The sequence below is a fragment of the Eleginops maclovinus genome, chromosome 23 (genome assembly GCF_036324505.1).
Source record: "Eleginops maclovinus isolate JMC-PN-2008 ecotype Puerto Natales chromosome 23, JC_Emac_rtc_rv5, whole genome shotgun sequence".
Taxonomy (NCBI): domain Eukaryota; kingdom Metazoa; phylum Chordata; class Actinopteri; order Perciformes; family Eleginopidae; genus Eleginops; species Eleginops maclovinus.
The window spans coordinates 9,807,412-9,819,069 of NC_086371.1; the positions used below are offsets into that span (position 1 = coordinate 9,807,412).

Sequence of the window (11,658 nt, forward strand, 5' to 3'; positions counted from 1 at the left end):
TTACAAATATTGCTGTAAGAAGTGTGCAGGGGATCAACTTTTGTTCTGACAAGGCTGCGGTCACTTATAATCAAACTAACAGCTGCCAATCATCCTGTGGGGATGGGAAGGAAAGGTGCGTTTGATATTGCAGACCGTCACAATGATACACGCATTATCTCCTGTCGCTTTACTTTTATAGACTCTTTGGTGACTGGAAAAAGGACACGGCAACGTGCAAAACATTGGGCTAAATTATCCCAAGTAGACTCTCAAAAACCACCAGCTTTTTTCAACTGTTAGAGCCACGTAAGTAGAGGCGTTCCTATCAGCTAGCTAAGAGCTAATGTTAGCCACAGACTAGTTGGTTGCCAGGTAACTTGTAGCACAAACACCACAACTTGGACAGACGTTGAGGAAAAATATCATCAGAGTCGTATTATTAGTATTGATGTGTTCCATAATTTAGCACTGAACCTCATAGACGCTATATGCTGCCCAAAATACTGTGTACGATCACCTGTTCCAAGTAAGCTAAGTAAGCCGGCTGATAGTACGGTTTGTCTTAAGACTAATACATAAAACAAAACAAACGTGTAAAAACAGTTGTGAGCAGATCCTGTGGTTTTACTTCTACATGTAAAGACCCAGTGCTGGCCGACTAGTAGATGCCTGGCAACGTCTTAAAGGTGTGAACGTGCAGCCATCTTGCAGACACGTTTTAGTCAGAAAGTTGGACTGTTTACAGTAAAGAGGCATACTCATCCATATCCGTTCGGGTTTGTGGTAAATTGGACATGAAAAAGAGGAAGAACAAGTATGAGATCATTGTTCTCAAAAGTCGCTTCTGCTGTGTTTAGTTGTTGTGTAGTTACATTTCAACATCTTTACATGTGGTGATCTCAAGGCTAAAGTACTTTATTCACTTATTAAATGTTCCCTGGACAGTTTTCTTGTGAACAGCATGTTTACATTCAGCGTTATTCACCTTGATTAATTCATTTACTTCCTTTCCTCATAAAGGATTTGCAAAGCTAAATATATTGTGAAAACTGAAAATATTTTAAATGAAACTGGATTTACATTAGCTTGAAGTCTTCTTCACTTCTGCCTTTGTTGTCAAAGCATTGCTAGTGGTCATGAACTATAGGGTACCTCTTCAAGAACTTTAAATAGCACAGTATTGGATAGTTTTCTAATCCACCAGTGAAATTTGGTTTTATAAGTTAGTTATATAGTTGTATTCATGAAACCAAATGTTCATCCATCCAAGGACCAGTAGAAAACAAGTGAAACTATTAACACTACATTGTAGAATGCAATATTTTACTATATACTTCATTACATGTCATCGGCAGCTTTACATATTTGACATTTAAAACATATGATCACTGTATTAGCACTGGATTTGTTGTAGATAAAATTAACCAACAACATAAATAATAGTATAAATAAGGTATGCGTTAACAAATTACAACTAAAAACTTCTCACACTAATGCATCATCTTAATAAAATGTGTTATATGTAATGGTATTTTAACATTGTAAAAGGGCCCATTCTGTAAAATGATACTTTTGCCTTTTGATACTTTGAATATATTTTTCTAATAATACTAGAATTTGAAATGCTTTACTTTTACTTGTATATTTTTCTGTGTCTATAGTGTAGAATTTTCTACTTTTACATAATCTGAGTTCATCTTCCACCACTACCTGTGAGGTTTCAGGTAACCTCAGGTCGAATCAAAATCTGCTGCTTGTTGTTTTTGTCGATCTGCAGACAGATGAGTTTGTTGCCAACCTTAGGTCGACTGACAGGAAACTAAAATAGGGCACCATGCTCTTATCATGTGGTATGCCACCCCACCAAAATAAGAAGCTTAAGTTGACTAACATTTAACTTCCCCCTCTGGCAATGTGAGCCTTCTCCTGCAGGCTGACTGTACATTCAAACGCACGTACATTTCTGTGAGTCACTCGAGTTGTTGGTCCTAATTGTCCATTTGGAAATGTTTACAGTCTCAGCATGTGTCTTTCACCACATTTTGTATATATCCTCTGTTGTATGTCTGATCATTAGTCTGTGTTGTTTTCACCTCCTGTAGCTGTGGTTGCTCCGCTGCTGCAGCTGTGAAGCCGTTACTGAGTTTCTAAATATATCATCTTTACATTTGTCTTTCACTTCCACACTTCAGGTTCGATGGTACATATGTTTTCTTTTGAGCACAGGACCTAATCAAATCAATTTGATGACTTAAAGCTGCTGTTTTTGCATGATAGAGATATTTCCTTACTTCACTTCTACTTTACATTTTGCTGAAGTGAAACTAACTTCTGTGGCAGTAAAAATGTTGTAATAAAGTGTAACTGTAGCAAGAGGTGACTTCAATTTGGATCTGCTTTAAACATTTAAACAACATGCCCCTTCTTGAAAGTCATTCAACATCAATCTGAACATTTGAGTATAAATGAGACTGGAGGTTAATTATTTGACAAAAAAAATAAAATAAAGCCTATATTGAACAAGATCCACAGTAAGAAAGACTTTTTTAAAAAACCTTTTTTATTATTTATATCTGTAGTGGTTTTCAAGATTGAGTTGTGCTTACATTTCCTGGACTATTTTGTGTGAGTCAGTTCAGTTTGACAGCTTGTAGCATGCAAGTCTGAAAAAAACATGCAACAAACCCTTTGCCCTGTGTGTAAACCAGAGGACAAACAACAGGGTTTGCTTCTTCAGTTTCTGTGTCGCCACGTGACTTCCTCTCCACTTCTTGAGCTTCATTCGGCTGCAGTGTAGTTGCAGTTCTACCTTTTTTTTATCTGACAACTTTTGGCACTGACAGGAACTCTCACTCTGTGTATCGCTCCCTCAGCTTTGCGTCCAGAGAAATCTCCTGAAGGAACGCTGAAGAAGAAGAAGATGTTGAGGCGAAGGACTTCAAATGTCTCGGAGAAGGAGCAGGTGCAGAAGAAGAAGGTGAGTTTTAATTTTTATTGTTTGTCTTAGAAGGTTTAGAGCGCACATCCTCATATTTGAGCTTTTGAAATACTAAATATTATAAATGCCATTGTAAAGAGGTGTTTATCACATATTTAAAAACACTTGTTTGCATTTTAACATCTAGCACAGCTGTCTCTGTGTGCACATATTCTCAACACAGGATGTCTGCAAACCTTTGTGGTGAAGCTGAACAAAGCCACACACACACACACACACACACACACACACACACACACACAGACATACCCAACATAAAGCTCAATCTTTATATTTTAAAATGTTTTAAGTGTCTAAATACTCTGGCCCCCGCTTGTTCTTTTGTAAAGTGAGGTTCCTCTATTCTGGCGGGGTGAATCATGCTGCAGATGTTGTTTGAGTCATGTCAGGTTTTGTGGCTTCTGGTGTCTTTGTCTGCAGCTACCATGAGACCGAGCCTCCTACGCTCGACACCAGTGCCCTTACTTTCCATCAACATCCACCCTCCTGCGGTTCAACTCACGCCTTTTTATAACATATCTCTGTCGTTGTTCTCAGTAATCATCTCTTCACTCTATTCTGACTGGCGCTAACCAAGGCTGGAGTGCATCATTGATTCACTGTTCTCTTCTCAGCCATAATAAATCGGAAAGCCTTGTGGCTTTTCAGGCAGGAGAACTGTGGCAAGAAAAAGAGACATTTACCGGCAAAACTGGAGATAGCCTCATAATGATGAAGGGCATTTACTGTGGTGGTTTGATGCTTCAGGTTACACGCAGACAGGCTGGATGTCTGCAGCGATTGGCTGCCAGCAGTTGCTCAAGCTTTGCCCTTTGTTTCCTGTGGCTTCAACTAAGAAGGATGAGCTGCGATAAAATCAAAGCACAGCGAGTGGTGGCATGGAAAATTAGACAAAGAGTTTCCACTAGAACTAGAAGCAACTGAAGATTGGAAAATTGCTGAAAAGCATAAAACAAAGTTGGCTATTTGAAGCCTATTTAAGTACATTTTTCAGCTGCCTTTCCCACAAGTTTCATCTCCTTAATTATAAAGATATTTTGAAAAATATATGTTGGGAGAAAATTGAAAAATGTTGAGATGTCATCTTGTATGTCAATGAAGTTTGAGGGACATTGTTTCCCTATTTTCTGACCAAATTATTTCTCTATTCAGTAAAAAAAAATATTTGCAGATTACTTTTTACCAAACTTTAAATGAAGAAAAGAAGAATTAACAGGAAGTTTATAAATGTCAAACCACATGCCTTTACATCATAGTATTGAGTTTTTTCCTGCTAAGCTGCAGTTCCACGATCCATATTCATGGCTTTAGCTCCAATAACTCCGGGAGAAACATGGACAGGTGTTGCTTCTGAGCACCGAGCATTATCAATGCTGCGTTACTGCCAACCCTATTTTTGCACATGCCTCTTTGCTTACACCTTTTGCTCTAAGGTAAACAATTGATTGAGGGCCCTTTGTTCTAATCTTTTTTGGATTATGATTTAAAAATAAATGTTATTCTCTGTGTTTTTCAAGCTCACTCTGCAGAGGTCCAGCAGCTTCAAGGATTTTATAAAGCACAAACCCACCTCTCCTGTGTTAGAGAGGGAGTTGAGCTTAGAGGAGAATGTAAGTTATACCCAAACACACAACACGCAAAGACACACTGTTTGTACGGTTTGGAAAAGTAGAAGTAGATATCTTCTCAACTCTTTGTGTTTTAAGTTCCTAAAAGGTACATACTTTATCACATTGTTCCTCATTAGGCCTGCTGTGACCATTTAACCCAAACCCAAAATGACTTTGCATGAAGAAGAGGCTGAAGTGCAGAAAGGACGAGAAGAAGTTGTTATCAGCCGCTGTTACAGAAGTGCACAGTTTGAGCTTCCTCATGTTTGGGGGACTGTGTTTAACAATTTTTAAATTCACAGAACTTTAAGAACTTCCCAGTAATGTTCTGCTAACCCTGAGTGGAAGTTGGATGATAAATAAGCACATAAGTGTAGAAGAAGAGAGGAAGTAAAAAAGCGAAGCATTGCACACAGTGCAGCAGCATGACGGCAGACAGGATGTCCGTGAGTCTCTCAAGCAGAGAGCCTGTGTGTCAGACAGACAGACGCAGCAAGCAGTTAACCAGGAGGTTTCACCCCAGAGAAGACAGGCTTTTTTAATATGATGTTATATAAACTATTTCATCCCTTTCTGTCTCTGTGGCAGCTGTATGTTTGTCAGTAGGGCTGGACTCAAAGTTGTTATTCGATTAGGTGTGATCAATACGTTTATTTAAATCTCTAAAATTGAGTCTCTACACAAGAAATCATGCAAAATCACCTCTTTAAAATCTTGTGTTTACCAGAGATGTCATTCAGTACCAAAAAGCTTTATTAAATGACTAATAGGCTATAGGATCTGTCGACTAATCCACCAAGAGAGGGCAGTTCTAGTTTTTAGAAATCGTAACCTTTAACTCTGCACTTTCAAAAAAATCTACACACAATTACGTTTTGTGAGATAAAGTCATGACCACAGCGTACATCTTGTAAAGGTTTAGTTTGTCATGAGAATGTGAGTGCAGAGTACTGTAATAAATATGCATAAAGGCTTCTGTTAGTATAATGGACATTCACTATCATAAAATAAATCACTTGCTCGGTTAGAAGCCCCGGAATGACGTTTTAAAAAAGTAAAAAGGGCTCCGTGGCGTGCGCAAATGCTGGAAAGTGACTTAAGTGATATTTATCTGGAAGTTTACTCCAATCACGCTCACAGGAAGTTGCGAAAATGCTTCAGAGTTACAAGTACATTTTTAGTTTTTATTTGATAGAAGTGAGGAAAGGAGTTTCAGGGATGTGTGACAGTGCCTTTATACAGCTAAATTTCTGAATGAATCAATAATCTTTTAATCTAATGAACCATCTGTGTTCTTTTCCTTGGGAAATTAGAGGGGACTCGACCTCTGTGTCCCCACACATTTACTGTGAGTGCCTTAGCTTTCATTACTGAGCCCACATAATTTTAAAAATTAGAAGAGGTGTTCTTGGTGTGGGTGTGTGTGTGTGTGTGTGTGTGTGTGTGTGTGTGTGTGTGTGTGTGTGTGTGTGTGTGTGTGTGTGTGTGTGTGTGTGTGTGTGTGTGTGTGTGTGTGTGTGTGTGTGTGTGTGTGTGTGTGTGTGTGTGTGTGTGTGTGTGTGTGTGTGTGTGTGTGTGTGTGTGTTGCTTTGTGGGTGTCTGCAGTGTGTGGGAATGCAAATGTCATTACCACAAAATCTCAATGTTTTCTAGAGAAGTGAATTTGTGACAGTGACACCATTGTGAGCGTTATTTTATGTCAACGGCATATTTCTGAAATATCATCTCACCTCCAATCACCTGATTGATTTTCCTACTCTTCTCAGGAGGCAGAGGGTGTGACAGCCGAGGAAGCAGTGAAGAATGGCAGCAAACTGGGGAAGAAATGGCGTAACGTCATCTCACGCACCATGACCCGCAAAACATCCAAGATGGTGCAGAAGGCTCTGGCAGAGGAGGGGGTAAAATCCTGTTTTCGTTACACTTAAGCTATACTAGCATGATTATTATATTTAACCGTATAATTATAATTTAAAACCATATCTTTCATAATAAACAGATATTTGATATAAATCGCACCATGACATCTTTACCTACAGTTGTGTTACAAAAAGATGACATTGTCTCCATCTAGTGGACACACCTATGTACTGCTGTTTCGAAAGTTGCCAAATATGTGTTTACTTTTGTAGTGATGGAAGTACATTTATCCAAGTCTTGTATAAGTACCTGAATTTTCATACAACTCTAAAATATAGAGGTAATTATTGTGCTTTTTTAATCCAGTTTGCTCATCTGACAGCCTGATTTTTATTCCCACAGAATCAATATGATAGCTACATGACGCACTGTTATTGAATAGCTTGACCAATATTTAAAGAAGTTAAAATTGGCTCCATTTATTATGATATTATCAGATAATATGACATGTTTTGGGCATATTACAGACTTGCATTATATGACAAAGCAAGTTGAGTATCCCTGTTTTATACTCTATATTTAACTGCCAATGATTTCATAGAATTAATCAAACATTATTTTTACTCTATTTTCTTTTACAGCTGATTTCAGTTGTTTTAACTCCCTTTTTTTGTCGTACCACCCACATTGTTTCTATTTTTCACTAGTCTGATAAGTTTTAACTACTATTGTCAGTTTTAGTTCTAAATATAATTTTATGAAAACGTTATCATTATCATTTAAACTTATAGTTTAAACATTTAAACTCAGTGAACTAAAGGTGAATCGTCTCTCTGCAGGGTGAGAGTGGAGAGGAGCTGTCTCCGGTCTCCTCTGATTGGCTGCCTGATCTGCTCGCAGGACAGAGGACGTCCGTGTGCTCCACCGGGTCGGAGGACACCGCACCGAGCCACATCAGCCGCCAGCTGTCAGGCAGTGAGTGCACATCTGTATCCTGAGATACTGAGGTTTCTAACTGTGAGGGAGAGTCAAAGAAGATGTGCCTGAGAATCATTCCATGTTTAAGTTCCTTCAGAATCAATGTAAATAAACTGGTAGTGTTCAGTACATCCTTAACTACATCTCACTCCAAACAAAAAACAGAAACTGCCTAAATAATATAAATGGAATGGGACTAAGAAGGAATATGCTCAGTAATGGGAGACTTCTCTTCTACATACAACCACATCCATGGTGTCATTGTACTTCTCCACATCCCCTTATTGGAAATGTAGTTCAAAAGCCTGGACTATCATTGCCACCATATACAAATATAACAAATAATAAGCAGGAGAAGAGCCATTCATAGGCAGACATGTATTGGCTCAATAAGGGTTCAGGGTCAGGCTCGTTGCAGTTTGTATCTACAGGCTGAAAACTGAATGTGCTTCCTCTGTTCCTCAGGCAGCGACAGACAGAGCCTGGACAGTGGGTACTGCCAGAGGGACAGCATGAGGCTGGAGGAAAACTCTTACTCCGGACCTTTCTGTGGCCGCGCTCTAGTCCACACTGACTTCACCCCCAGCCCGTACGACGTGGAGTCGCTCAAACTGCAGGTGAGTCTCAGGGGAGTCTTCCTCTCCATCTCTGATCCAGCCTCGGCCTCTTCTGTTGTCTCGGCATTTTGTCCTCCAGGGATCAAAAACAAGAAGGGTCGTTTTTGTCGGTATTTTTTTAAGGCAGAGTTTGAACCCTTTGAATCATTACTGATAACTCAAAGGGTTCAAAGGGTTACTGAAAAATATAATATAATTTAGTCATGATTGTGTTTAGAGAGACTCACGTGATCAAGACATTTTCAATATCTCCCACTGTAAAATCCAAAGGTCAATTCTGTTTCAAAGTGAGCAATGCAAACATTTGGAAAGTTCACAACAAGGAAACTATTCTGCTTCAATCCATATTTATTGGCGTTTCGCCTTGAGAGACAACAGTTTGCTCTTTGCCTGATGCACACAAACGGAGACAGGCTCAATAACTGGGCAGATATAAGACGTCTAATGGCACCATCAATTGTATTTGCACAACCACAATAACAAATAAATCATTATCGCCCCGGCTGATGAAGTCATAAAACATGACAGACATTTGAAGAGCTAATAGAAGCTTTAAATGTAAAAAATGGCATTAATTTCATCCCTCATATTTGTATAGACTTAATAAACAACCAGACAGATCTTGCTCTCAAGCTTTTCTTTTGTCCATCATTTTGTTGTTGCCCTTCAACCTGCGATGACTCAGCCTGGTGTTCATGTGTCATCTCTCTTACAGAAAGGAGACATCATCCACATCATCGAGAAACCCCCTGTGGGGACGTGGACTGGGAAGCTCAACAACAAAATCGGTTCCTTCAAGTTCATCTATGTGAACCTGCTGCCCGATGAGAGTCCCCCCACCCGCAGGAGACGCTGCAACAGCAAGAACCAGCGGTCCAAATCCAAACCCAAAACCCTGGAGGAGGTTCTGGACAGCATCGGCCTCACGGTGAGAGTCACACTGCTACAGCTCTGCACGGAGAAATGTTGGATATCTGTCTAAACGCTGCTGTGCATGTGCTCGTGTTTCAGGAGCTCAGTTCCCTGCTGTCCATGCACGGCTTTCAGAACATTGAGGACTTTGCAGGACTGAAGAAGTCGCACCTGAACGAGCTGAACATCACAGACCCGGACGCTCGCTCCAAGATTCCTGAACGCCTCTGAGCTGCTGAGAGACTGTAGGTGCACACACTGCAGCTGCCAAAACCTGAAAAAAAAACCTCTGATCCAGAGAGGAAATGTCCCACTGATGATCATTTCAGAGTCCGTGTGCCACTCAAATATAAAAAACAATTGTGTCTTAGGGGGATACTTCATGATTCCATCACCTTTTTCTGCCTCAGCTGCATAATTAGCTTCATTTTATGGCTCAGTTGCACAGCGTCACACTCTCAGTTTAATTAAGGCTCAGCCGCTTGTACCATCTCATAGCTCCAGTGTGTGAGCTCCAGACGATCAATCACTAATTACTTGAACACCGGTTTTGGAACAACAGCTATTTGTTGAAAAGAGTTTAAGAATTAGCATTTCAACTAGCTGCAGCGAGGCAAGTTCATTATTGAAGCACATTTCAGCAACAAGCAATTCAAAGTGCTTTAAATTAAAACAACCTGAAAAAGTGCATGTGAAACACATCATGAAAGGTTATTTAAATGCTTTTAAATTCAATAATTAAAGCTCCCACAGAACAGAAATTAAATCAAAATAAGACAATATTATACAATTCAATAAGACAAATCCATTACAAAAATAAATGACAGTGCATTGTTAGGAAATAATGATTATTTGAAAGGTAAACCAAAGGGACTCAAACCTGTTTAGCTGGTGTTAGCCACTACTACATGTAAAGAAGTAGCAAAACGAAATGAATATCTAATAGTGGCAACACAATAAGGGAGCCCCCTTTTTTTAAATCCCAAAAAGATGTTAATTAATTTACATGTATAAGAAAACAACCGTACAGGAAGTGACTTGAGAATTCAACATAAAAGACAAAAACATCCCAAAAAACTGTCAATAAGTTATCATAGCGAACTGTGACATGTATTTATTCTCAGCTCACACGACTTGAATCTTGTGTGTTAGACAGTCGAGATTGATTGTGTCTCAGTATTTAAATGATAAATGAGATATCCTTTATCATTTAAATACTTTTATATAATAATAATAATAATTTAATGATTCTTTGCCCTGTGTAGCTGAAGACGAGTCGAACGAGGAAGAGGAGGATGGGTCTGCGGAAGACGCCAAGGAGCCGAGGGACTCCGGCTGCTTCGAGAGCTCTGAGAACCTGGAGAACGGACGAGAGGAACCGAAAACAGAGGAGGAGGAGGAAACTTCAAAGGGGAAGAGAAATGACGATCATGCGGAGGAAGAGGAGCAGCTGGACGCTCTGCAGGAGCAGCTGCAGGAGCTGACGGTGGACGAAAAATCTTGAGGAGAGATGGAAATATACATTGTAATCCTGGACTATGTGGAGCGAGGTGTGATGCCGTTAAAAATGTCCGTTTATACAGAGAGCGGACTGCTGATAGGAACACAGCGTAATGTTCAAATACCGCAGGATCATGAGGGTCTCCGTTTAGAACAAAAAGCTGCACAGCTTCTCTTCACACGCTGTGTACTGAACATGTTGTTGTTTCCTCCTGAGGATATTGTATCATTAGTCATGTACAAACTAAGCCCTTTCAAGGTTGTTTGTCTCATTCTTTACCATTTTTTTTTCTGTGGACGATGCTCATACACATGAATGTAAAAGAATATAATCAGTTGTTTTTAAATGTAACTTGAATGTTATTGCAACTTGTAGTAGTTTGCTTTTAAATGTGTATCGAGGTACTTTCACTGATTTATGCTGCATTATGAGGAGGTTGTGAACAGTTGCTGTAAATACTTTGAATAAAACTGTTTAGTGAGTTGTTGTTGTTGTTGACTAGACAGTCGAAGCTCAACGTTCACTTAGTAGTTTGTTTTCAGAGCTCTCAACTACAGAGGACAGATAAACATATATCTCTAAAAAAACATGTATACTTAAAAAAAGTCATGAAATCATAGAATATTATCCATAGATTATATAGTATTTCATGAAAAGATATATTTTAAAAAGCATATATTGTCATAAAAATGTAGTATAGCATGTTTCAAAATGTTAAATATCAAAAAGTTAAAGTTAATAAGTCAATAATCATAGCATACCATCGAATAAATATCTTCCATTTATGAATGAAAAACAAAGATTTTTTTTTTAACTCAGTAAAAAAAAACGATTGCATAGTAGGTCATAAAAACGTTCATTTCATAGTATAGTATGAAACAAAAAATATCAATAATAGAAAACTTTTAAACGAATCTGGCATACTGTCAACCCATTTCTGCTTAGTAAAATGTGGGGTAAATAAAGTATATCCAAACTATTTAATTTATTACCTGGTAGTTTGGAAAACATTACAGTAAAACAAGGACCTGTATTATAGGATGATCCTAAAAACAATGTCCCCCTTACATTTAATCAAACAGCTGTTGGTTTACTAAGAATAATTTGGAATGAAACAAACAAGCTCCAGACTTTGTGGACGATAAGACACTGAATCCAAATCTGCTGTTTGCTCTAACGTGTGAATCTCTGCATGTTTCT

The 11,658-nt window shown here is 38.8% G+C and overlaps 1 protein-coding gene across 1 annotated transcript; it reads left to right on the forward strand.

Annotated features, from left to right (window-relative positions):
* The first annotated feature begins 87 nt into the window (after nt 1-87).
* sash3 (SAM and SH3 domain containing 3) lies at nt 88-10,939 on the forward strand. The gene is given in 10 exon segments (XM_063875990.1): nt 88-115; nt 2,856-2,959; nt 4,498-4,590; nt 6,357-6,491; nt 7,290-7,425; nt 7,894-8,045; nt 8,761-8,973; nt 9,057-9,173; nt 9,175-9,202; nt 10,223-10,939. Coding segments are annotated over 10 exon segments (1,230 nt in total). The 5' UTR covers nt 88-102; the 3' UTR covers nt 10,462-10,939.
* Nucleotides 10,940-11,658: the final 719 nt, after the last annotated feature.